Source organism: Suncus etruscus, chromosome 8, assembly GCF_024139225.1.
Source record: "Suncus etruscus isolate mSunEtr1 chromosome 8, mSunEtr1.pri.cur, whole genome shotgun sequence".
Taxonomy (NCBI): domain Eukaryota; kingdom Metazoa; phylum Chordata; class Mammalia; order Eulipotyphla; family Soricidae; genus Suncus; species Suncus etruscus.
In genome coordinates this window covers 6898043-6925830 of record NC_064855.1, presented here as the reverse complement: position 1 = coordinate 6925830, position 27788 = coordinate 6898043, and the positions used below count along the sequence as shown (strand labels likewise).

General features: G+C 44.3%; 2 protein-coding genes across 3 annotated transcripts in view; one reads left to right on the top strand and one right to left on the bottom strand.

Moving 5' to 3' along the window:
- The window catches only part of CFAP300 (cilia and flagella associated protein 300), a 30561-nt gene extending 19384 nt beyond the window's left edge, over positions 1–11177 (top strand). The window contains exons 4-7 of the mRNA XM_049778355.1: positions 119–285; positions 7486–7658; positions 10137–10203; positions 11008–11177. Of these exons, the coding sequence (XP_049634312.1) occupies positions 119–285; positions 7486–7658; positions 10137–10203; positions 11008–11136 (536 nt within the window). The 3' untranslated portion in view covers positions 11137–11177. The remainder of the gene's footprint in view (positions 1–118; positions 286–7485; positions 7659–10136; positions 10204–11007) is intronic.
- Positions 1–27788, bottom strand: part of TMEM123 (transmembrane protein 123) — a 639759-nt gene that overhangs the window by 412439 nt on the left and 199532 nt on the right. The gene's annotated exons all lie outside the window — the stretch shown is intronic.

Here is a 27788-nt window from a genome sequence, read left to right as displayed (position 1 = left end):
TAATTTTTATTTAAGTATATGTTATAATTAGTAGTATACTTCTTAGGATTTATGTAATAGTATTTATTTTAGAATAATAGAATGCTATTTTTTTATATTTATAAAATCTTTCCCACAGGAACTGAAGTGAAAAAAATTGAAGCTATAAATGTTCCTTGTACACAGATATCAATGGCATTTTTTAATCGATTATATGCTGAAAATATTGTGAGAGAAAATGGACATATTGTGAAATGCTTAGATTCTTTTTGTGATCCTTTTCTTGTTTCTGATGAGTTACGAAAGGTAAGTACAGTATTAAAATATTTTCACACTAGAATTTGTAGGCAAAATTTTACCAACCAGAAAACCATCGAATGTCTCTTCTTGGAAAGTAATAATTAGTTATAATCATGGCATTGGTGGGTTTCTTCTGGGCTGGCAGGCCCGCCATCCTCCTAGTTATTTGCAAGTTTCATAGTTCTCAGCATTACAGCCAGCAGGGGATTAATGGACATGAGCCCTGAACAGCCTGTGACGCTTTCAGAACAGGGCTATTGGGCTGGAGAAATAGCACAGTGGTAGGGCGTTTGCCTTGCACACAGCCTACCCAGGACTGACAGTGGTCAAATCCCTGCATCTCATATGGTCCCCTTTGCCCACCAGGAGCCATTTCTGAGCACAGAGCCCAGAGCAATCCCTCAGCGCTGCCAGGTGTAACCCAAAAACAAAACAAAGAATTAATAATAACATGGTTGTTGAACTTCTCTGTATTTCTCTGACTATATCCGTGAAGTAAGTGTTAGAATTATGTGAGCTAGGGCCCAGAACCATAGTATGGTAGGTGGAGTATTTGTCTTGCACGTGGCCAACCTGGATTTAAGTCCTCGATGTCTCACATTGAGGTCATCCCTCAAATACTGTTAGGAGTGATCCCTGAGTGCCAAAATGTGTGGCCCTAAAAACAAAAACAAAGATCTATGTGAGTTAATACATTTGAAATGTCTAGAAGCGGTAGGGCATTTGACTTGTCTGCAAACGGACAGTGATTTGAATCCTGGCATTCCATATGATCCCCCTAGCCTGCCAGGAGCAACTTCTGAGTGCAGAGCGCAGAGCGAGGAGTAACCCCTGGTTGCTGCCAGGTGTGACCCAAAAACAAACAAACAAAAAGAAAAGAAAAGAAACACCTAGAACAATTATTGGCACTTAGGAAGCTTCTAATATTGATTGCTACTGCTTTTTTTTTTTACTATTCTAAAAGTAAGAAAGAAAGGAGACAGGACATCTCTATCCCTGACATATTGTAAGCCAGAGAGGAATGACTTAGGGAAACTGCTCAGGCCACTGACCACTGAATTCTGGTCTGTAGGATACAGGTGGCATCCATAGCCTGCAGTGATCTACAGGACATGGGTATTCATTTAAGGAGAAAGGAAAGCACTAATTGGGAATCACAAAGTACACAGTGGAATGAGAATGGCTTGTTCCTTAGTTACCAGCACATGTTTCTGACATGAGGTCATAAAAGTATCTACAAAGGAGACAGTGACACTCCTTTCTGAGGTTAGAAATCAACATTCAGAAACTTCTGGTCTGCGCTGGGGCCCTTTTCTGTAGTGCTGCTGATCTCAGCTATGTTCCCTTGGATCTCAGTCACACACCTTTGTGTTTCTAGGACCTTTCCATTTTAGAGCCTTCACAGTACATGTGTTTGGAACCATACGTGTCAGTGCTCAGGCCATACTCCTGGCTCTGTGCTCAGGGAGCATTCCTAAGGGGGACCAGGGCATCAGATATGGAGTGCTGGGGATTTTGTCAGATAATCTAGGTAGGTTAGCCTCCTGCAAGTCCAGAATCTTAACGACTCTGCTATCACTCTGGCTCATCAGTGGACTTTGTAAGGGAGGCTTTGCTTCCAACTCAGTATTCTATAGCAGTGAGGTCTGGGTCAGCTTGCTAGCCTGAAGAGATGGACCAATACTTTGAGGGTCTCCAGGACTAAGCTTGATCATTCTTTGGGGGTACTAATCCCTGTATTAACTTCCCAGCCCCTCCGGTCGTCTTGTCAGATAATTCCTGTGTGCAGGAAGTCTTGGGTGTCTGTTATCCAGCTCGTTGCTTGCTAGTTTCTCTGATTGTCTTTGCCACTTTGTGAGAACAAGGTCTTTAGCTTTGCTTCTTTCTGACTGACTGAAATAAATAACTTCCTGAATTAAAGGTACAGTCCTCTGCCTCTTAAGATCCTGCTGCTCTGTAAGGGTAGGCTCTGGTGCTGACCTTCCTGGCTGGCTGGTAGCCATCACAGTCATGCTAGTGCTGGCCTGCACAGGTAAAAAAAATTTGTATGCAGACAGGAGGAGGAGGAATAGGTCCCAGGTCACTCTTAATTTGGGAGGGGGGGAGGGACCATACCCAGTGGCTCTCAGGGGTTACTCCTGGTTCTGTGCTCAGGAATCGTTCCTGGTGGGCTTGGGGAACCATATGGGATGCTTGAGAGCGAAGCAGGTTGGCTTTGTGCAAGGCAAACACCTCACCTGCTGTGCTATTGCTCTGGGTCCAACTCTTAATTTTGATTTTCGGTTCTATTTTGAAACCAGGGCCTCATACCTTTGGGGGGTATTTTGGGCCACACCCGGTGAAGCTCAGGGGTCACTCCTGGCTATGTGCTCAGAAGTCGCTCCTGACTCAGGATGGAAGCCAGGTTCATGCTGAGTAAGCCACGTGCAAGGCAAATGCCCACCGCTGTGCTATTGCTCCAGCCCTGGCCTCATACATTTAAAGCATGCATTTGAACCACTGAGTGACATCCTAGCTTGACTTTGATTTTTAAATTGTGCAGCTTAATCAGTTCAGTAGAAGAGAGTGCTAATCCGACTGTGTAAACTGTTCCTTCATAAGAACTTTGGTTCAGAAGATATTTGTGGGGAGGCATGCCCGGTGCTGTTCAGGGGCTACTTTATGGGATGTTAGCTTACGGTTTCGCACAAGAAATCAGACAGTCGTGGAAAAAGTGTGTTTTCGGCTTGAGGTTGTTGAGCAGCTCCTTGGATCTTACTGAGCCAGCCCAGCTTCTCCTTTCTGCTGCTTTTTCTGCCACTTTTATTAGCCAGCGTTTAACATAAGTCACTTGAGGGTCAGGGTTGACATATTTAAGGGTACTTGTACCAATTAACTCAGAAAAGGTGGAAGGAAAAGGCAAAGTGATTTTGCATGTGTGTGTGCACACTGCTTGACATGCTCTTTGATTGCTGTAGGCTGTGCTCTGGAAACTGCAGTGCTGGGGCCTTCCCTGCCTGCAAAGCACATGTTCCAGACCTTTATGTGCTCTCCCTGGCCCCTCATTGTTTTTGTTTGCGGGCCACACTGGCAGTGTGTGGGGTTACTACTGGCTCTGTGCTCATAGATCAATTCCCTTTTGGGCTCGCAGGACCTGAGGGTGCCTGGATCGAACTTCCATTGGCCACGCACAAAGCAAGTGCCCTATGTGCTGTTCTATTGCTCCGACCCCAATAATTGTTAGTGATTTTAAATGTCTGGTGTATCAGAAGTCCTGTGGCTACCAAGAAAAAAAAAAAAAGAAGTCCTGTGGCTAAGTCAGCTTGAGAGACCTTAAAAAAAAAAAAGAAAGGAAGGAAGGAAGGAAGGAAGGAAGGAAGGAAGGAAGGAAGGAAGGAAGGAAGGAAAGGAGGAAGGAAAGGAGGAAAGAAAGGAGGAAGGAAAGGAAGGAAGGAAAGGAGGAAGGAAAGGAAGGAAGGGAAGGAAGGAAGGAAGGAAGGAAGGAAGGAAGGAAGGAAGGAAGGAAGGAAGGAAGAAGGAAGGAAGGAAGGAAGGAAGGAAGGAAGGAAGGAAGGAAGGAAGGAAGGAAGGAAGGAAGGAAGGAAGGAAGGAAGGAGGAGGAAGGGAAAAAAGGACCGGAGAGATAGCATGCAGGTAGGGTGTTTGTCTTGCATGAAGGATGATGGTTCGAATCCTGGCATCCCATAGGGTCCCCCCTTGAGCCTGCCAGGAGCAATTGCTGAGCGTAGAGCTAGGAGTAATCCCTGAGTGTTGCGGGGTGTGACCCAAAAAAAACAAAAAATAAAATTAAAAAAAAAAAAGCTAGGGGCCGGAGCGGTGGCGCAAGTGGTAGGACATTTACCTTACATGCCCTAACCTAGGACTGTGGTTTGATTCCCCAGCATCCCATATGATTCCCCCAAGCCAGGAGCAATTTCTGAGCGCATAGCCAGGAGTAACGCTTGAGCATCCCTGGGTGTGGGCCCCCCTCAAAAAAAAATGTTTCTTATGTATTGACCTTATGATGGATTTTCAGTTGAGATTTAGAAAATTAAATATAGGGGCCGGGTAGGTGGCGCTGGAGGTAAGGTGTCTGCCTTGCAAGCGCTAGCCAAGGAAGGACCGCGGTTCGATCCCCCGGCGTCCCATATGGTCCCCCCCAAGCCAGGGGCGATTTCTGAGCACATAGCCAGGAGTAACCCCTGAGCGTCAAACGGGTGTGGCCCAAAAACCAAAAAAAAAAAAAAAAAAAAAAAAAGAAAATTAAATATAGAGCTTGAAACTGAAGGGATAGTGCAGGTGTTAAGATGCTTGTCTTGAGGGGCCGGAGAGATAGCACAGTGGTAAGGCGTTTGCCTTACATGCGGAAGGTCACTGGTTCAAATCCCGGCATCCCATATGGTCCCCCAAGCCTGCCAGGGGTGATTTCTGAGCGTAGAGCCAGGAATAACCCCTGAGCATTGCTGGGTGTGACCCAAAAACCAAAAAAAAAAAAAAAAAAAAAAAAAAAAGATGCTTGTCTTGGGGCTAGAGTACAGTAGTAAGGCATTGCCTTAGACGCAGAAGGACGGTGGTTCGAATCCCGGCATCCCATATGGTCCCCGAGTGCCTGCCAGGAGCGATTTCTGAGCATAGAGCCTGGAGTAACCCCTGAGCGCTGCCGGGTGTGACCCAAAAACCAAAAAAAAAGATGCTTGTCTTACATATGAGCAACCCTAATATGATCCCCAACACTGCATGGCCCTCTGGAGAGACCTTTCTTCCAGCACCTCAGTATCCCTCAAACTCCAGATTAAAAAACTTTGAGCCTGGGGCCAGAGAGATAGCATGGAGGTAGGGCATTTGCCTTGCATGCAGAAGGACGGGGGAGGGGGTTCAAATTCCGGCATCCCATATGGTCCCCTGAGCCTGCCAGGAGCGATTTCTGAGCGTAGAGCCAAACCCCTGAGCGCAGCCGCTGGGTGTGACCCAAACAAAACCTTTGAACTTAATCTATTCCTAATTAAGTATAAGTTCTTTATATGACTGAAACCTTATCACAACCATTTATGTAATCAAGATAATCAAATAAAGAGAAAAAATTTTAAAAAAAGTATAAGTCTAAAATAAAACGTACTTAATCTGTGCTCCTAATTAAATGTAGATTTTGCTTTTAGACTGATGGTGGTATAACGCATTGATGCATATTCCCCCTTCTTTACCACAATCACAATTGGCTTGTAATATGTTATGCAAAATTGGTTTTGCTGTCTTTCATCTGAAACTCCTTAGGTATATTTTCTCTTCCCATTTTATTTTTTTATTTTTGTCCGTTTTTTTTATCTGTTTATTTGTTGTTGTTGTTGTTGTTGTTCTTTTATGGTTTGGGGTTTACTCCTGGCTCTGTCCTTAAAAATTATTCCTGGCAGGCTCAGGGGACCAAATGGGATGCCTGGGAGCGAAACCATGTCTACTTTCTGCAAAGTATCCACTGTGTTATTGCCCTGCCTATTATTATTTTAATCTTGCAGTGTTCATATTGTTTATTGGGTTGTTGCTTTTTTGTCTTTGTCTTTGTTTTTTGTTTTGTTTTGTTTTTTGGGTCATACCCGGCAGTGCTCAGGGGCTACTTCTGGCTCTACGCTCAGAAATCGCTCCTGGCAGGCTTGGGAGACCATGGGATGCCGGGATTCGAACCGCTGTCCCTCTGCATGCAAGGCAAATGCCTTACCTCCATGCTATCTCTCCACTCCCCAGTGTTCATATTGTTAAGTATTTCACATTTCTTTTTTTTGTTTTTGTTTTTTTGTTTTTTTGTTTTTGGGCCACACCCGGCGGTGCTCAGGGTTACTCCTGGCTGTCTGCTCAGAAATAGCTCCTGGCAGGCATGGGGGACCGTATGGGACACCAGGATTCGAACCAACCACCTTTGATTCTGGATCGGCTGCTTGCAAGGCAAACGCCGCTGTGCTATCTCTCCGGGCCCTATCTCACATTTCTTTAAAGAGGAATACAAGGGGCCAGAGAGAGATAGCTTGGAGGTAAGGCGCTCGCCTTGCATGCAGAAGGACAGTGGTTTGAATCCCAGCATCCCATATGGTCCCCCGAGCCTGCCAGGAGCGATTTCTGAATGTAGAGCCAGGAGTAGCCCCAGAGCACCGCCAGGTGTAACCCAAAAACCAAACAAACAAACAAACAAAAATAAAGAGGAAGACAAATAATTTTTCAGATGTGGTAGTGTAAATTCACCATCTGTTTGTTTCAACCCTAGGCAACACATTAATCAATTATCTGTAAATTTCAATGGTACAAGAACTGTTTTTGTTTTTTTTTTTTTTTATTCCACAAGAACTGTTTCAAAGAAGTAGTAAGCTTCCAAGACACTGAGAACCAGGCTGGAGAGATAGTATTGGCTTAAGACCCTTGTTCAGTCCGCAGCGCAGCATTATGATCTGTAATCACAGGCAGGGGTGACCCCCCCTCAGCACTGCTTCCGAGTGCAGCCCAAACCACCCCACCTGCACAAACAGGAAAGAAACCAACAATCCCTGAAGACTAGTGATCTGGAAGGTAGTACCAGAGGGAGAGCAGGAAAAGCAGAGGTCAGTAAAAGGTGCTGCTGCAGCGACTAAAGTCAAAATAACTAAGGGACAGAGGAAAGAATAGGTTCAGGCCCTGTGAAGCTGGATGAAGTAAGTCTTTAAAAGTGACCCTTTGTGTTTAGCTAATCTCCGAGAGAAGCACAGACTCAAAATCTTATTCATTATATATCTCTGTTTATGTGCCTATTGTTTGCAAACAAGACTTGCAGTAACTCAACACTGAAGTTGCGGTAGAACTAAAAATATTACTAAAAAGAGATAGAAAGGAAAGAAAACAACACAAAAAAGACTTCAGGGGGTTGGAGCGATAGTACAGCCAGTAGGGCGTTTGGCTTGCACACGGCTGACCCAGGTTTGGTCCCCAGCATTCTATACGATTCTCCGAGCCTGACTGGAGTAACTTCTGAATGCGGAGCCAGAGTAACCCCTGAGCGCTGCTGGGTGTGGCCCCCAAACCTGCGACAAACAAGCTTAGGTCCTACAGTCACTCTCCGTTGCTTCAGATTTTTTTTTCTTTTTCTTGGGGGGGGGGGGTGGAGTAGGGGGCACACTTAGTGATATTTAAATTGGGAGTTTTGAAAATATAAAAATTAGAGCCCCAAATTGTATGTTTCTGATGATCGTTTTCCTTCCCCCACCCCCCTAGGTTTTGCTAGAGGAAGACTCAGAAAAATATGAAGTGTTCAGCCAGGCAGATAGAGAAGAATTCCTGTTTCGTCTTTTCAAACATCTTTGTCTTGGTGGAGCTCTTTGTCAATATGAAGATATGCTTAAACCCTACCTGGAAACAACAAGGCTTATCTATAAGGATCTTTTGAGGTATAGTTGCTGGAGGACCGTATGGAAATATCTGGATTTTGGAGTGCTTTGTTTAACTGTGGTGGAATTACATTGCATCTGTTTGTGGCCATGTTACCAAGCAAAGCCTGTGAAAACAGCACTGCCCTAAATCCCTTCCCATAGCCTCCTGACATCTCTCTTAAGCAGAAAAACTTGTAAGTCTTCCTGACCTTTCCTCTTTCTTTCCTTGTTGATTAAAATAAAACACAGATAGTAAAGCATAAAGTCCACATGTTGGGTGAGGCTGCCCCAGCACAGCCAGCACTTCTAGCCCCTTCAGCCAGTGGGTCTGAAGATGCAGGATAACACCGGAGGAATAATTCACAAACTGTTAAAGTTTCATTGGAGTCAGCTTGCTTTTATTCTTTTTTTTTTTTTTTTTGGTTTTTGGGCCACACCCAGTAACGCTCAGGGGTTACTCCTGGCTATGTGCTCAGAAGTTGCTCCTGGCTTGGGGGACCATATGGGACACCGGGGGATCGAACCTCGGTCCGTCCAAGGCTAGCGCAGGCAAGGCAGGCACCTTACCTTTAGCGCCACCGCCCGGCCCCAGCTTGCTTTTATTCTATAGCTCTGTCTGCCATATTCCTTTCCTCGCATGTGCTTCTCTGCTAAACTCTTTGCTGCCCCTCTCTCAGCTTTTGCTGCTTCCTCCTTCATGTGTCTCTTTCCTCTCCTCCTCCCTCCAAGCCAGCACCTTTTATTCTTTATTCAAAATAGCCCACCCATCCCAGATGTGGATGGGACTGACTATCTGATGGGATTAACATCTTAAAAGGAAGCTTAGATAAGGGCACTGGGGGAAAGGATACTCCACATTAGGGAATAAGATATTCCCTATCTAAAGTGAGGGGGATGGAGCACTTTCTCCTGATAAAGTGAAGAGGAGGGGTATAATCTCAGACATAGACATTATTTTGGATATGTACATTATTTTGGATGTTTGTGGAGGGTTGAGGTTGATTGTGTAGGTAAAGGCTACCAACAGGTGAGGGCTCAAGAAAGAGAACTAGAGGGGCCAGATCAGTGGTACAGGGGGTAGGGTATTTGCCTTGCACACTAGGACAGACCACAGTTTGATCCCCCAGCATTCCATATGTTCCCCCAAGCCAAGAGTGATTGTTTCTTTGTTTTGCTTTTTGGGCCACGCCTGGTGACGCTCAGAGGTTACTCCTGGATAGGTGCTCAGAAATTACTCTTGGTTTGGGGGACCATATGGGACGCTGGGGAATCGAACCACGATATGTCATAGGTTATTCCATGCAAGGCAAACACCCTACCACTTATATCACCGCTCCGGCCCCCAGGAGCGATTTCTGAATGCATAGCGAGGAGTAACCCCTGAGCATCACCAGGTGTGGCCCAAAAAAACAAAATAAAAAAAATGAACATAAGAATAGCCATATCCTTTTTAAATTATTCTAGTTGGCTATTACAAGTTTTCCCATGTTATATAATGAACTATATAGAATTCCTGAATACTTAAAAGAGATCAGTATTTTATTTATTATTATTACCTCTTTGGGTTAAGACCACGCATGGTAGTCCTCAGAAACCACTGTTGGCTTTCTCCTTGGTAGAGTCACTTCCAGGAATATTCAGGTTTTGTGTTTTGTTTTTATTGGTTTGAGGACCATACCTGGAAGTGCTCAGGGGTTACTCCTGGCTCTGCATTCAGTAATCACTCCTGGTAGGCTTGGGAGACCATATGGGATGCCAAGGATTGAACCCTGGGATGGCCACATGCAAGGCATTGCTATAGCTTTACCTGTTGTTTTTTTAAATATAAATTTATATTTTTTATAAATATTTTATATTTATTTTTATAATTATATACATATATATATATATATATATTTTTTTTTTTTTTTGGTTTTTGGGTCACTCCAGCAGCGCTCAGGTGTTACTCCTGGCGCTATGCTCAGAAATAGCTCCTGGCAGGCTCAGGGGACCATATGGGATACCAGGATTTGAACCACCAATCTTCTGCATGCAAAGTAACGGCCTTACCTCCATGCTATCTCTCTGACCCCTATAATTATATATTTTAAATATAAATTTACCTGCTTATGCTATTTCTCTGCCCCCCCCCCCCAGCAGTGTTCAGCAGATGCCAGGGATCAAACCTCAGCTCCCGGATGCACAATCACAATTACCACTTTGAACATTCACTTGAGCCTGAGATCAGTATTTTTTGTTTTGTTTTATTTGTGGGAGACCATACCTGGCGACAGTCAGGGTTGCTCACGGCTCTTCACTTGGGTGCCATTCTTGGCAGTACTTCGGGGACCATATGGGATGCCAGGGATCCAACTTGAGTTGGTCATGTGCCACTGTACTATCCCTGTACTACCCCTCCCCACTGTACTGTTGTTCCAGACCTTGATATCAGTGTTGTATGTGTTTTATGCCAATGCTTGTTATATTTAAAATGTACCTTTCCCCTCATTATTTTAGTGTTCGAAAGATTCCTCAAACACAGAAAATACAAATCACTTCTTATATCTTCAAAGTTACTGCTTATGTGAGTATTGAGGAAAATTTTATAACCAGTCTAATTGCTTTTCTAATTGGGTTGTTAGGTGTTATTAGCAGCTACAACGATTTTATGCCTAGACTAATTGATGATTAATTAATCTTCTGTTAACAGAAAAATGGGTAATGTATGCTTTTATTAGGAGAGCAATATGAACTACCTCCCTTTTTGTTTTATGGGTCTGATAAGAGTTCTCACTGATCTGCAGCTAAATCTATGAGTCAGAGCAGATCACTGTCCTCAGCTGAGGAAATCAGAACTTTGTAGCACAGAGAAGTAAGCAAGTCTTACAAATGTCTTCGCCTCGAGATGATACTTGATTTTTAATGCCACATAAAAGCTTACTAATGCATATTGAGTCTTTTCTAAGTGTATTTATACAAGCTCTCAACAACCAGTTCTTGACCATCATTGTATCAGCAACTGAACTGTGGCAAGGTTACAGTGATTACAAGCAGAAATAAGTCCTGCCCTCCTAATACCCATACACCATGTTCTATAAGAAAGAAAAATAGAAGTAAACTGTAAAGTAGAACATTTGCAATATTAACATTTTAATTTAAAAGCAGCTTTTCAAAACGTAACTTTTACCCTTGATTATACATTCCTAAAAGTTCTTCCTATTTGCCTAGTATGCATGTCTACGTACCGTTTTAGTAGCGTAGGTGACAGCTACCCATAAAGTACAGTCAATCATTGTTGGAGATTTGTGTGTTTAATGTCTACATAGACTATCACCAAGTGGATAGTTATTTAGGAGTCGCTGTCTGCTAAACAGTCGCTCTTTTTCAGGATTCCAACGGTATGTGCTATCCCTCTACAAAGAACCACGAGCAGACGTTCGCTTACTTTATTGTGGATCCTTTCAAGCGGCACCTTCATATTTTCTACCACTGCTATGGTGTGGGGGAAATGTCCTAACCATGTCTTTCTTTTCTTTGACTTTTTTTTAATCCTATTTTTTTCTTTTCCAACCTCCCCAGTTACTATTTTTTAAATGTATCAATGTGACTAGCTGAAGCACATTTACTTTGAAAACTAATTCAAGTGAAAATATAAAGAACCTTCTTAAGCAAAGAAAACAAATAACCAAGATACCTGCCTTTAAATCTGTTTGAATTGCTGACCCAGGAACCAAATTCTGTCCTAGCAGAATTCAGTTTTATTTGTATCTTAGTTTAGAAGCTAATCAATTCTGCATTGAAATTGTGGCAGAAGGGGATGGAACGATAGCACAGCGGTAGGACATTTGCCTTGTATGCAGCCAACCTGGGACAGACCCGAGTTCAATTCCTGGCAACCAATATGGTCCCCCCAGCCTGACAGGAGCAGTTTTTGAGCACAGAGCCAGGAGAAACCCCTGAGCACAGTCAGGTTTGCCCCCCCCCAAAAAAAAAAGAAATTGTGGCAGGAAGCTACATGTTTTTTATACTGACCACTAATCTGAATTACTGTCTTGGGGGGGGTCACACCGGCAGTACCCAGGGGCTATTCTTGGCTCTGTGCTCGCTCAGAAGTCACTCCTGGCAGGCATGGGGGACCAATGGGATGCTGGGGTTCGAAACAACCCTCTGTCATGGTTCTGCTGCTGCTGCATGCAAGGCAAACGCCCTACCACTGTGCTCTCTCTCCAGTCCTGAATTACTGGCTTTTAAATTTTGAGTTTTGTTTAACCAAGGCTCTTCATTGCCTAAAGATTTACTTCTCTAGGGCTGTGAAGAATAACTCCTTTGTTTCATTCCTTCCACTTAAATCTCAATTAAGACAGTGTTCTGAAAGTAATTGTAGTCTTTTATCATTTGTTAAAGTTGCAGTTGCTGGGCTGAGAGAACTCATGAACAGTGGGGGTGGGGAGGGTGTGTGTGTGTGTGTGTGTGCGTGCGCGCGTGCGTGCGTGCGTGTGTGCGTGCGTGTGTGTGTGTGTGTATGTGTGTGTGTGTGTGTGTGTGTGTGTGTGTGTGTGTGTGTGTGTAAGTTTTACACCTGGGTTCATTCAGGACTTTGAAAGATCCATTTAGAACTGCTGGAGTAGCAAGGACCCTTCCCCAAATACTGCCAGAGATGATACTAAGATCAATGACAATGACAATGAAGAAAAGAATTGTTACCTCAGAGCTCATCCAGGAGCTCCTTATAAGGAGGGTCTGCCCTGGTGGCACCGAATTAGAAAAAGTGGGGGGCTGGGAAGGATAGTGCACTGGGAAGGCACTTGAACTACACACAGCTGAGCTGGGTTCAGTCCTCTGTATCGGGGCCTGGAGAGATAGCACAGCGGCGTTTGCCTTGCAAGCAGCCGATCCAGGACCAAAGGTGGTTGGTTCGAATCTGGGTTTCCCACATGGTCCCCCGTGCCTGCCAGGAGCTATTTCTGAGCAGACAGCCAGGAGTAACCCCTGAGCACCGCCGGGTGTGGCCCAAAAACAAAACAAAAAACAAAACAAAAAACAATCCTCTGTATCCCACATGGTTCCCTGAACACTTCCAGGAGTGATCCCTGAGTACAGAGCCAGGAGTAAATATTACGGAGTGTGTCCCCCCAAAAAAGAAAAAAAGAGAAGAGCCCTGAGGGGAATTTTTCTGTCCTTTGGGCTCATGAACAAATAGCATACTCTTCTCTTTACTAATAACATTGTGTATTTTATTTATTCCTTTGTCTTTTGATAGGGGTCACAAGTGCTCCAGGGACTATGTGGTATCAGGGACCAGACTTTGAGCTGTCTTGTGTCAAGTGTGTGTGCCAGTCCTTTGAGCCATTATCCAGACCCCTTTTACTTTCTTTGGGTTTTATGGATGTTTTGTTTTGTTTTGGGGCCACACCCAAAGGTGCTCAATGTTGCTGCCATACTATCAGTGTACCATCTGCGTACCTACCATTAAAGCCCTGGAATGAAATTAAGCTCTCCCATTCAAAGCATGGACTCAAGCCTTGTGAGCTAACATCTTTGTCTCTAGTTTAGTTTAGTTTTGTTTTGTGTTGTTGGTTAGAGGAAGGGAGGACCACTGTAGTTGAAGCCTAATGCCTGGGTCTAGAAGCAAATGCTGATGCAGGAAATAATCTACACGTGGGTGAGTAACAAGCATATCCTGAATAGGATGGATCCCATTTAACCCAGCATCTCCCCCTTTATGACTTTATAAAAAAATATAGAAATGTGAGGTAAGGGCCCGGAGAGATAGCACAGCGGCGTTTGCCTTGCAAGCAGCTGATCCAGGACCAAAGGTGGTTGGTTCGAATCCAGGTGTCCCATATGGTCCCCCATGCCTGCCAGGAGCTATTTCTGAGCAGACAGCCAGGAGTAACCCCTGAGCACTGCCGGGTGTGACCCCAAAACCAAAAAAAAAAAAAAAAGAAATGTGAGGTAAAACAGAATAATATGCATCCAATGTTCTAAGAAAAAGCTGGATGCCTTTAAAATAAAAGATAAAAAGGGTGACAATATTTTGTATTGGCGCAGCAAAAGTTGGAAAGTAGAAAAAAAGCCTTTGGCCTAAAAACAGGGTGTCCCCACCCACAAAGCATCCTGCCATAGAGCAACTACAGACTCCAGGCATACTAATTTGTCTAACCCCAAAGTCTTCATGGTCCCAGGAAAGTTTTTCCTTAATCAGATTGTCTCCATTAGGCATCCATAATTGGAGATCTTGGTGTTACCACATATCCTATGTTGAAGTCAGGATGTCTTGAGGCATCTCCTGGTTTCATCTCACCATTAGGTGGCAAGGTAAGGAAATCTGCCTTCATAGCATGTTGTTGATGATTTCCAAGTATAGGGTAGCATATGAGCACACCCTGGGGCAAGTAGGTGCCAAGTCAGTGCCAGAGCCTGTCCTGGTAGATGGTTGGTTCCTGGTGTGTGGGCAGAAAACCATGCTAGATCCAAATGTGGGACATAAGGTCCAGGAATGATCAGCCATTGTCCGAGCAACAGAAGCCTAAGTCAAGTCACTATGAAATTGTGCAGGATGGAAGGCTCCCTATAACAAAAAGTTTTGGAGTTTCTACCCCTAATTGATAATAACTCCTCTTTGTATCTAAACTGCAATGCCCAGTTACATGGCCAATATTTTTTTTGTTTTTATTTTTGGGTCATACCTGGCAGCTTTCATGGGTTACTCCTGGCTCTATACTCTCAGCTCCTGGCAGGCTCAGGGGACCATATGGAATGCCGGGATTCTAACCACTGTCCTTCTGCATGCAAGGCAAATGCCCTCCCTCCAGGCTATCTCTCCGGGCCCACATGGCCAATTTTTTTTTTTTTGGTTTTTGGGTCACACCCAGCTGTGCTCAGGGGTTACTCCTGGCTGTCTGCTCAGAAATAGCTCCTGGCAGGCACGGGGGACTATATGGGACACCAGGATTCGAACCAACCACCTTAGTTTCTGGATCGGCTGCTTGCAAGGCAAGCACCGCTGTGCTATCTCTCCGGGCCCATGGCCAGTATTTTAAAACAAAACAGAGACTTCTGTGCTAGAGTCAAACATTCTTTCAAATTTTCTGCCTCGAATTTTAAGGATTAACATTGAATTTTCCACTTTAAGCATAGCAGTAAAAGCTATTAATGAATCAGCAGAAGCCTCCGGGTTTGTACTTCTGAAACTCTTTCGCTGATGAGTTCTGATTTATCAGGCATAATGAAGTAACAAAACTTAAGCTATGTTTTTACCTTTTTTAAAAGTCCTAACTGTGGGTATGGAAACAAGAACCATTACTTCTCTACCATGGTCAGAATCTATAATTTCCATATAAAAAAGATACCTTTAAGTGTCAAACTTCTCCCAAAAATGAGTCCCAAAATACCTGAGGAAATTGGCCTTGCTCTGCCAGATATTATTTTATAAGGGCACTAAACTGGTATTATAATTAAATCTTCAGGGCAGGGTATATAGAAGGCACAGCTTCCTGAAGTGATAGTCTTTAATGAGCTTATGCTGAAGAATTCTCTTGGTCTGGGTTGGGAAGCTGAATCATTGACAAAAATGTTCCCTGGTTTTATGGGACCTGGGATGGCTGCTGACTCAGTTTCCCTAGACAGATTGATTAAGTCTTAGCCTCGAGGGTATGGGTCCATAAGCCGGAGCAGAAAAGAATTGCATTCTGTGTCTCTACATAAATATCCCGTTTTGCTTCAGTTAAAGCCTCTGATCTGAATTCCTGGGGCAAATTTTGGATCCCTCCCCCTTTGCCAGAGATGCAATAAGATGATGAAAGATGATCGTTTGCCCAATGAAATATCCTTTCCCACACCTTGGCAAACTCTGGTGGTCTGCTTGGGCAGAAGCCACCATTACTATTAACTGGATAAGTGTATCCGAGCCTTCCCCGAAGTTTGCATCTGAATAGTGTATGTTGTTAAAGCTCCAGCAGTGGGGGTATAGGATAATTATACGTTTCAAAATTTCTGCAAGAATGTAGAAATCCAATGGGACATAACATAGAAATGACAATTTTCATTGGCATTATCAAAGGCTAAGGTTTGCATCAGGAATTGTTGAACACCCATGATGTCATCAGTCTGCCTCTGACTAGCCTCTTCCTGTCAATTTCCCCCAGAAAGTCTGCATATGGCTCTGTAGCTCCCTGAAAAATTTTTGTATTTATAATCTTACATTTAGTCTCTCGGAACTGTAGCTGTAGCACGGTGGCAGGGCGTTTGCCTTGCATGTGGCCAACTTAGGACGAACCCTGCTTCAATTTCTGGCATCCCATATGGTCCTTGGAGCCTGCCAGGAGTGATTTATGAGTGTGGAGTCAATAGTAACCACCAGGTGTGACCCAAATACCAAAAAAAAAAAAAGTTTTGTGATAGATCATCATTTCTAGAGTAATAGTAAAGTCCCAGGAATGTAATTCAGTGGCAAAGCATGTGCCTCAGATATGGGAAGACCCAGACTTAGCTTTCTCCCTGAAAGCTTTACATATTACATTTACATACATGTAAAGGAAACAAAAATATTTTTTGTTTTTTGGGCCACACCCGGCTGCACTCAGGGATTACTCCTGGCTCTATGCTCAGAAATCGCTCCTGGCAGGCTCAGGGGACCATATGGGATGCCGGGATTCGAACCACGTCCTTCTGCATGCAAGGCAAACACCTTACCTCCATGCTATCTTTCTGGCCCAAAATATTTTTAAATGATTCCAGGTATACTATTTTGAGAATTTCTTGCTTTCAAAGAGATGACCATTTTTGTATCCAGTGGCTTCCATGATATGTTAAAGATAAAATTCAGGGGGCTGGAGAGATAGCACAGCAGCAGGGCATTTGCCTTGCACACAGCTGATCCAGGACCAACGATGATGGTTCGAATCCCGGCATCCCATATGGTCCCCTGAGCCTGCCAGGAGCGATTTCTGAACACAGAACTAGGAGTAGCTCCTGAACACTGCCAATTGTGACCCCCCAAAACAAACAAAAAAGATAAAATTTAGAATATCTATCAATGAGATATTTTGGCATGTTTTTAATTTAAAAAAATTCAGCAATGGGGCCAGAGCAATAGCATAGCAGGTAGAGAATGTGCCTTGCATGTAGCTGACTTAAGTTCAATTCCTAACATCCCATATGGTCCCCGAGCACTGCCAGGAAAGACCCCTGAGTATAGAACCAGGAGTCCCTAAGCACTGCCAGTGTGGAAAAAAAGAAAGGAAAAGATTGAAGTGGGTTACTCAAAACAATTTCCCAGTTAGCTTAACATACATGTATACATGTCTTGGCAGGATACCCCAGTACTGTGAAAAATTAGGACAGTGCCAACTGAATTTTCAGGCAGTTTTTACTAAGGACTTGGTTTATGTCAGCCCTCCTGATCATTTGGCAAAGAAAACAACAATGTCCTGATAAAGGCGGCTTTTGTAAAGTCATATGAAAAAATAATTTGTTGGCATCATTGACTTTGATTGTTACTGACAATGTTAATGTAATGGTAATTGAGTAAATACTACATTCAGGAACCCTGCTAAGCACACATGATCATCTTTTTTTTTGGGGGGGGGGCTCACACCCGGCAGCGCTCAGGGGTTACTCCTGGCTCTATGCTAAGAAATCACCCCTGGCAGGCACGGGGGACCATATGGGATGCCAGGATTCGAACCATCATCCTTCCGCATGAAAGGCAAATGCCTTACCTCCACGCTATCTCTCCGGCGCCCAACATGATCATCTTAATGCTCTCAAAGCCTTAAAGTAGCAGGGGACCATCTCCCCCATTTGACCGATAGGAATATTGAAGCACCAAGAGGTTAGGACACTTGCCCCAAACAGTGTGTGGAGTTGGAATTTGGAACCAAGATTAACAAACCCCTTCAGTTTGGACTATGATGTCATTTCAGGAATCTCTGTTAACATCTCTGCATGTGTATAGAATCTAGGGTGGCCAGAGTGATAGCACAGCAGTAGGGTGTTTGACTTGTACGTGGCCAACACAGGACAAATCCCAGTTCAATATCCAGCATTCCATATGGTCCCTGAGCCTATTTGGAGTGATTTGGAGTGATTTCTTAGTGCAGAGCCGGGAGTAACCCTTGAGTGCTGCCAGGTGTGACACACACACACACACACACACACACACACACACACACACACACACACAATTTGATTTTTGAGTAATTTTTCCCCAAATTTTTATTGCGAAGTTCCTGGCAAGACCCAAAACAGCACAGGGTAATCTTGCCTGCTTATTTTTGAGAACTCCCCTACTCATATCAGGATCTCAGAAGACAACAGGACTCCTACAACCATCCTTCCAGAATGATCTAGGGCAGTGGTCGGCAAGCTGCACCTCCCGCCAGATGATTGAACCACTGTCCTTCCTTGGCTAGCACTTGCAAGGCAGACACCTTACCTCTAGCGCCACCTCACTGGCCCCATCTCTTTCCACTTTTTAATGCGGCTCTTCTGTGTGCCGGGCGGCCGCTCCAGGAGTCAGGACTCTGCTCCTAGCCTCTGTCAGTGCGCGCCCTGTGTGGCTCTCAAAATACATTTCAATCGTGGTTTTGGCAAGATGTGGCTCAGTTGAATAAAAAGGTTGCCCACCACTGATAGGGGCTATTAATTTTACTTTTAGCTCTTTCAGAAAAACCACATTCTCCACTATAAATATTGGGAAGCACTCAAACAGGTCTTCACCACAGTCTTAAAGTCCTGATTGGTTCAACACACACCACCCCTTCAGGTACTAAGGCATTCAACACAAATTGAGAAAGAGGATCATACTCCAAGTATTCTTTCCTAAACCCACTGAGGTATCCCATATTTAAACCCACGTAGGTTCAAGTTTGATTGTTTTCCTGGTGGGGAGGGTTTGTTTCTGATTCTGTGATAATGCCAGTTTCCCTTAGAATTAGCCATTGTGATGGGGGTGAATCTTCTTCACACTCTAAAGAGTTGTGGTGGGCCAGGGTGCAGTTTGTCCGAGTTTTTCTACATAGTTGTGATGGAGTCGGGGTGGGTGTCAATCTTACGGATCTGCTTCCTGGGTTAGTATCTGATTGGCTATCATGATCTCATTTTCAGCATTTATTTCCTTTAGTAAGTCAGTATCAGCTAGTGAAGCATATAGAAGCTCTTCTGGCCTAGCACCAGTGGGGATTGGTCAGATATGTGGCTTGACCACATATGATTATCAGAAATGCCTTCCTATTTCCCAGCTTTAGGGGCTTTTCTAATTTTTTAAAGAAACAATAAAAGGTACTTCAGAAACAGTTGAAAGTGTTTCAGGAATATTTGGTGTGGTTTCAGAGTATTCAGCTTGCATTTTTTGCATTTCACGTTATATACAAACTATAGTAACAAGGAGTACCACTACCAAAGCTACCAATGCATAAATTACTATGTAGTATGTTTTATCTTTTTTTTGTTTTATTTGTTTGTTTTGGGCCACACGCAGTGACACTCAGGGGTTACTCCTGGCTATGCGCTCAGAAATCACTCCTGGATTGAGGGACCATCTGGGATGCAGCGGGATCAAATCACTGTCTGTCCTAGGCTTGCACCAACAAGGCAGACACCTTACCGCTCTGCACAACCACTCTGGTCCCAATATATTTTATCTTGACTGTTAGAATAAAAAAGGCAGCAATATGCATGAGGAGAAGCCAGTCTGAACCAAAAACCAAGCCATTATCACAACATTGAACCAAATAAAAGCTAACTTAAAAATCCATAATGGAGAAATCCACTTGTGCAAAAACTGAATTACCCCAGGGATAATATGACTCCACCAGTCATAGGTGGAGTCCCTGCTCCAGGCGCCAGATGTAGCAGAAGGCTTATGCCCCAATCACAGGGGATTGAAGTAACTTGGGTCTGGAAGCAAACAATGATGCAGGAAATAATCCACACATGGTTATGGGGATAAAACATATTCAGGAACTGCTATACACAAGCCTTCCACTCCTCAGAAGCAGAGAGCTCAGTGGTAGAAAACCTAATTTGCAAGCAGTTTTTGCCTAAGACCTGAGGTCTTTCTTAGGAAATGCCAGACCAGACCCTGGGGGAGAAAACAGGTGGTCTAAAGCACCAATCCAAAGGATGCTTCCATCCAAAGTTGCTTCCAACCATTGAGTAACCAGCATATCCTGAATAGGATGGAACCCAGTCCACAGCTGACCACAGAGACCATATCAGGATCTTTGTCCTTTGCTCACTCCTGGAGATACTTTGAGGACTAATTGCATTGCCGTGCTGTGGTTTCAACTGGGGTTGGCCACATGCAGGGCACGTGCCTATCCCATGCATTATCTGTCTGGCCTGAGATTCTGTGTTTTGAGAGGGAGCATCCCTTGCTTTGTTGAGAGCTTATTCCATGCTCCATGCTCAGGCATCACTCCTAGTGGGAGTTCTTGGAAATATGTAGGGCTCAAGGGATCGAAAGTGCCTGGTCTGCTGTACTATCTCTTCAGCCCATCTATATTCTTTAGTTTTTATTTATTTATTTATTTATTTATTTATTTATTTATTTATTTATTTATTTATTTTTGGTTTTTGGGCCACACCCGGCAGCGCTCAGGGGTTACTCCTGGCTATCTGCTCAGAAATAGCTCCCGGCAGGCACGGGGGACCATACAGGACACCGGGATTCTTATTTTTTATTTTTTAATTTTTGTTTTGTTTTTTTTTTTTGGTCACACTCGGCAGTGCTTAGGGGTTACTCCTAGCTCTACGCTCAGAAATTGCTCCTGGCAGGCTCAGGGGACCATATGGGATGCTGGGATCTGAACTACCGTTCTTCTGCATGCAAGGCAAATGCCCTACCTTCATGCTATCTCTCTGGCCTCGATATTCTTTGTTTTTAATGGAAAAAAGTGATCAAAATGCATTGCATAGGTGATGGGGAGTCTTCCAGAAATTTTGAGGCTTTGAAAAAGAGTTGTTAGGAATATGCATTATATATGTTCTATATAGGGTTAGGGTTATAGATGATAATTTTATATTTGAATCTGTGTATGTTTGGAAGGCTACTGGCAGTTTGGAGATAGAATTCAGAGACTTTTAGTTCAGACACCTAACACAGTGCCTCGTGTAATTAAATGTTCATTTATTTACCACTTTGGTTTTTGGCCACACCCAGTGATGCTCGGGGGTTATTCCTGGCTATACGCTCAGAAATTGCTTCTGGGTTGGGGGACCACATGGGACACAGGGGGATCGAACCTTTGCCTGTCCTAGGTAAGCCGCTTGCAAGGCAAACGCCCTACCACTGCACCCACCGCTCTGGCCCCAATTAAATGTTTATTATTGAATTTTGGGGGGGGGTCACACCCGGCAGCGCTCGGGTTACTCCTGGCTCTATGCTCAGAAATCGCTCCTGGCAGGCTCAGGGGACCATATGGGATGCCGGGGTTTGAAACACCAACCTTCTGCATGCAAGGCTAACGCCTTACCTCCATGCCATCTCTCCGGCATATTATTGAATATTTTATTCTATCTCTCTGGAGCCATCTCTTAGCAGCTTTCAAACATATAGTGTTATTAATAATAATATGTTGTAATTACATCGCATTCCATAAGTGACTTGATAACTGCAAGTTTGTACCTTTGTTTTTGGTTCATACCTGCTGAAGCTCGGTGCTCAGGGCTCTCTCCTGAGGGTACTGGTCTACTATATAAACCTGTGCCTCCTGCATGCAAAGTATGCTTCAGCCCATTGAGCTATCACCCTGGCCCCACGAGTTCATACTTTACTATCTCTTGTATCTAACCTTTTCTGATTGGGCTACTTCCCATGTTTTGCCTCTGGAAACCACCAATCAGTTCTCTGTACGTATGAGAAGAGAGTGGAATTTGCATGCAGAAGGTTGGTGGTTCAAATCCCAGCATCCCATATGGTCCCCTGAGCCTGCCAGGAGCGATTTCTGTTGACCTATAAGAAAGATCATCTCTCTCTCTCTCACTTAACTTTATATAGCACAATGTCCTTAGGGTCCATCCATGTTGTTACAACTGGCAAGTCTCATTTTTATGGCTGAAAAATATCTAATGGTATATATGTATCAGAATATTTTTTAAAATCCACTGATGAACATTGCTTGTTTCTATATTTTTGTATTTTGCAAACAATGCCACAGTGAACATGAAGATTCATATTCACAGATCTTTTTAATTCTCACATAACTTAGCCCATTTCTTTGGGTCAGAATTGGTTTTCTACAGATTCTGTCATGAGTACTTTGACCAGTAGAATAAGAGAATTGGGAACACTATTTTCCCCCTTTTTCTTTGGTCCCTAGAGAATGTGAGGGCCCAAGTTTGACTTCCAGATTGTTCCTTGGCAGCATTTTGCATACAGGGAATTGTGTGCTCATATATTCACAGTGGTTCATCTGACATTGGTCATTAAAATGGACACTCTGTCCACGAAGTTCACCTTTGGAACCCCACCGCTTAGCAGGTGCCTCTCACTGTCTGCCGAGGACACATGGATGTGGTGAGAGGAAGAAGCTGCTCAGTGGCCTGGCTGAAGGGAAGGGGTCTCACAGTGCAGTAGCTCCTCTGCAGTCCTGAATCCTGGGAAGCATTACTGGACTTGACTGTGTTTTGTGGGTTCAACCACACAGCTACATGTAGAAGCCATCTTTGAAGGAGCAAGTCACCAGCTGAGAGTGGTGGATTTTTCTGGGGTAACACAAGCTGACTTTAGTGACAAATGGAGTATAGAATGATTCTGTGGGAATTGAGAGCCTTCTTCAGAAATTTGGGAGGTTATTTAGGCAAAGAAACTTGCAGCAGTTTGGACATTTAGGTCACATGTTGGTTTAGTCATTCAATACAAGGGGAGTTTGAGCAAATTGAATAGATCTATCTAGAAGTTCTGGGGAGAGACCCAGGGTCTAAATTGATGAAGGTACTGGTCACCAGACTATGAGTACAGAGCAAATAAATGGACATTTTTGAAGTGTGTATACATTGCACTCACCCAAGAGGAGGGTAGTAGAATTGTGAAAGTGATATTCTGGGTGAATTGGTCTAGCAGTGTCAGATTAGGTGAAGAAACTTAAGGTTCTGAGCTCAAGTAGAAGATTATGATCACTGTCAAAGTTCAGAATTGACTGCTAAATAGAGTTAAGAGCTGTGGATATCTGGACATCATGCAGTGGGTGACAAAGGGAAGACCTTAAGAAGAAATTCAGCTATTTCTCTGCCAATGCTGGTGACACAGCGCAGGATATTTGCGGTCTAAAGATAGAAGTGGGCCCTGTGGGAGGAAGTTGTGGTCAGAGGGGAAGTCCCTGGTGTGTGTCACAATCTGTCCCAAACCACAATCACTCATAGCTTTGGTTCTCACAACTCTGAAAAGTTTGACCAAAAGTTCTGGAAAAGAACCAGAGATACCTATTTTTCTAATAAGTCTTTTTGTTTTGTTTGTTTTATTTTGCTATTTTTCTAATAAGTCTTTTTGTTTTGTTTTGTTTGTTTTATTTTGCTTTGTTTTTGTTTTTCAGCCACACACGGTGATGCTCAGAGGTTACTCCTGGCTATGTGTTCAGAAATAGCTCCTGGCTTGGGGGACCATATGGGATGTAGGGGGATTGAACCTTGGTCTTTCCTAGGCTAGCATGCACAAGGCAAACGCCTTAAACCCTGCACCACTGCTCCAGCCCCATAGAACCAGATATTTCTTAGGAAAAACATCTATACTGGAATTTCTCCATTACATATTTATTAACTTATTTTGTTTTGTTTAGACTGGAGGGCCACTCATGGTGAGATAATTAGGGTTCAATTTAATGGGGCGATAAAACCTGTGGCTCCTGTATGCAGATCTGTGCCCCAATCCTTAGCAAAATCCCTCTGGTCTTAATTGGCAGTTAGAAAAATTCTTCTTGGGGCCAGAGCGGTGGCACAGTGGTAGGGCATTTGCCTTCCCGGTGGCTGGCCTAGGAAGGACCAAGGTTCAATTCTCTGGCATCCCATTACAGTATCCCAAGCCAGGAGTGATTTCTGAGTACATAGTAAGGAGTAACCCCTGGACATTACTGGGTATGGCGCAAAATAAAAAACAAAAACAAACAAAAAAAAAAACATTTATTTTTTTATTGGACTGGGGAGCATACCTGGTAGTACTTGGGGGCTGGCACAATGCTGAGAGTTGTTGTCCTGGTGCCCAGGTGACAAGCTAGTACCAGGGATGACCTCGGAGGAGCTTTCGTGCCAAGTATGTCCTCTTGCCTTTGAGTTATCTCCCAAGCATACTTCGATCTTTAAAAGAATTCAGTTCCTTTTGTGCCAGAGAAATGATACAGGGTTAAGCACCTCCTCTATTGTCACATTCATCTGAATCACCAACTGAAGGGCTCCCCAGACCTCTTGGCACTGCCTAGGACACCCTTCTGAAACCATAGATTGGGGCTAAGAGATAGAGATAGTACAGGGTCCTTCTGGCACTACCGGGAGTCACTACTGAGCTCAGAGCCAGGAATATTCCAACGTATAGCCCAAACCATTCCTGGTTCCCACTCCATCCCCCAGCAAAAGAAAGCAACAGCCAGCCAAGCAAAAGAATATTAGTCATGTGTGAAGACTAGTGTGATTCATTGATAAACATCTGTCCCCTACTATGTGTCAGATACTTTCCTGGCACTTACATTCCAGTGCCCATAACAGTGTTAGGAGCCATTAGAAAAAGCAACGTTCAGCAGCTCTCCAGACACTTGAAGATTTGGTTTCATGGGGGGGGGGGGGGGGATCAGGGTGGACCAAACCTGACAGTGTTGGGGAGCAACTTCTATCTCCATGCTCACGGTCCATTCCCAGCAGTACATGGCGGGAGGGGTCTTTGTGGTAGCAGGAATTGAACCGGAGGGAACCACATGCAGGACAAGCTCCTTAACCTTGGCCCATTGCTCCAGCCTCAACCTTGAAGTTTTATTAGACACACACAAATAATTGCTTCTCAGGACTGAGGCTGTGGCTCAGTGGGAAAGCACATGCCTTGTATGCCAGATCAGACCTGGTTTGAACCCTGATTCCAAGGGGGGAAAATGTTGTTTTCAATTTGTCATGTATGAAATGGTCCCATGATCATAATTGTCCTGACTTTTGTTTTAGTAAGAAAGAACATTAGTTTGCATGTGTTCTTTGAGAACATTTGTGTGTGTGTATGTGTGTGTGTATGTGTGTGTGTATGTGTGTGTGTGTGTGTGTGTGTGTGTGTGTGTGTGTGTGTGCGCGCGCGAGCGTGCACCACATCCAGCAGTGTTCAGGGGTTACTCCTGGCTTTGCACTCAAAAATTGCTCCTGGCAGGCTCAAGGGACCATATGGGATGCTGGGAATCGAACTTGGGTCGGTCTCGTGCAAGACAAACTCCCTACCACTGTGCTGTCACTCTGACAATGTTTGTTGATGTCAGTGGGCAGCAGCCTGGCTCAACTCTCCATTTGTCTTCCTTCAAGAAGGGAGACACACGGGCCCGGAAAGATAGCACAGAGGTGTTTGCCTTGCAAGCAGCCAATCCAGGACCAAAGGTGGTTGGTTCAAATCCCGGTGTCCCATATGGTCCCCCGTGCCTGCCAGGAGCTATTTCTGAGCAGACAGCCAGGAGTAACCCCTGAGCACCGCCGGGTGTTGCCCAAAAACCAAAAAAAAAAAAAAAAAGGGAGACACAGGGCCAGAGCGGTGGCATAAGCAGTAGGGCATCAGCCTTGCATGTGCTAACCTAGGATGGGAACCCAGTTCAATTCCCCAGTGTCCCATATGGTCCCCCAAGCCAAGAGCAATTTCTGAATACATAGCCAGGAGTAACTCCTGAGTGTCACCAGGTGTGGCCCCAAAACAAAACAAAAAAAGAAGGGAGACAAGAGGAGGGAAAGGCAAAGAGACCCCAGAAAGGGAAAAATGCAGGTTCTGATTGGTTACAGCCAGAGCCACAGTCATTAGGTGCATTTGGTGCCATATGTGGGGTGCCCAGCTGGCAGCACAGGCAGGGGTGCACCTGATAGTCTCTGGGTGAGTCCCAATCTCCTGACTTGGCACTGTGGAAGCTCATGGGACAGGCAGACTGACCGAGGTAAGTGTACCAGGCCCATTGGCCTCCCCTTATCTGCTGCTTTTGTATGGAGATCAGTGACACTGGCTTTCACAAGCACTAAGAATCTCTCTTATTTTTCTTATCTCTGTTGTGTTGTTACTAGAGAGACTTGTCATGGTAAATAGTAAAATGAAGTAGATAAACATTACTGTTTTGTTTTTATTTTATTATTTCAGAAATAGTAAAGTGGAAATGACTTGTTACAATATAGACGAGCCTTTACTCAGCTAATTTTTTTTATTTTAAGGTCCCAGCCAGTATGCTTTATTGACCAGGCTCTGTCAGAGCCCCCTACAAGCATAGTATTCAGTCAAGTTTTTGATCCCTTGTTACCATTTTATTCTTTAACATGTTGTAGAAAAAGCACTTACTTTACTTACCTCAGGAGTGGGGAAATGTTCAAGGGGCTTGTGCGCATACATTTTATTGCACTCTGGGTTCAATTATATTCAATCTGGGGCACCGGAAAACCCCCTGAGCACCACTTGGTTTGTGCATCCATCTGGGTGTGGTCCCCTGAACAAATAACAGCAACAAAAACAAATGCCTATTCTATACCTATCACAGGTTGTTGCATTACTGAGTTGCAGAGGGAACTGAGAGCAATCAGGGTCAAAGATGTTCTGTAATCATAGGGAGGGGATTGAGGCATAGATTTAAAGAAATTGTGTTATTCCCTGTGTACAGAGCTAGGAGCAAGCTTTGAGTACCTATGAGTACCCCCCTAAAAAAAAAACAGCTAAGCTTCAGTATTTAAGAATGGGACTGTATTTTATTTTGGTTTGTTTTTTGTTCTGGAACCATACCTTGTGGTGCTTAGGACTTACTTCTGACTCTGTGCTCAGGAATCACTCCTGTATCCTCAGGATCATATGGAGAGCCAGGAATCAAACTTGGCTGCATGCAAGGCAAGAGCCCTACCTGCTGTACTATTGCTCCGGACACTATATTTGGAAAGGACATTAACGAGATAACTGATGCAAAAACGTCTTGTGGTAGGTCCTAGTCCAATACATATGGTATTGTGATGAGAGGAGAGGTTAAAGCACAGACACTGGGGCCAGAGCCATAGCACAGTGTTAGGGCATTTGCCTTGCATATGGCCAATCTGGGACAGACATGGGTTCGATCCCCAGCACCCCATTTGGTCCCCTGAGCCTGCCAGAAGTGATTTCTGGTTATTCTTCTGCCAGGAGTTGTAAGTTTCTTTTTTTTCTTTTTTTGGGGTCACACCCGGCAGTGCTCAGGGGTTACTCCTGGCTCTACGCTCAGAAATCACTCCTGGCAGGCTCGGGGGACCATATGGGATGCCGAGATTCGAACCATCGTCCTTCTGCGTCTAAGGCAAACGCCTTACTGCTGTGCTATCTCTCCGGCCCCTAATTTCTGATCACAGAGCCAGGAGTAACCCTTGAGCGCTGCCAGGTGTGGCCCCAAAACCAAAAAACCAAAAACAATAAAGCACAGACACTGAGGGGACACAGTCATCCACAAGTAAAGAGAAGAGAGCCTAGAAGGCTGCGGCCCCAGGGATACTCCAGTGTCAGGCTCTAGGGCTCAGGACTGTGGAAAAATAAATTTCTGTTGTCTAAGCTCCACATACCATGCTTCTTTGCTATGGCAGTTGCTGCAAACAAATAGATCAAGGGAACTAAATGTGTTCCAGATGTATTTTCTACCCAGAGTCAACATTACTGGTTGATTGTGGGGTGGTGAGGATCAAAGAACTCATGGGCGACTCTCAGGTTCACCGTTTTAGGATAAATCCACTTAAGATATTTAACAAGAAACAATCTTATGCAGAAGGGCACCAAGTGACTGAAGACTATGAAATCTGGGGAGGGGGTAGGAACTGGGAATGAAGTAAAGTAGAAAACACTTGTGAAAGCAAGTGGAAGCAAAGGGAAGTCACTGCTGTGGACTTTTCGTCATTGTTAGTTTATGATGTACAATGGGAATGGCTCGGCTCCAGCTCCAGATGGGGAGCCAGGGTGAAAGTGGCCCTGGAAAGAAAGGAGGGCAAAACCATCCAAGATTGATGGCGGCA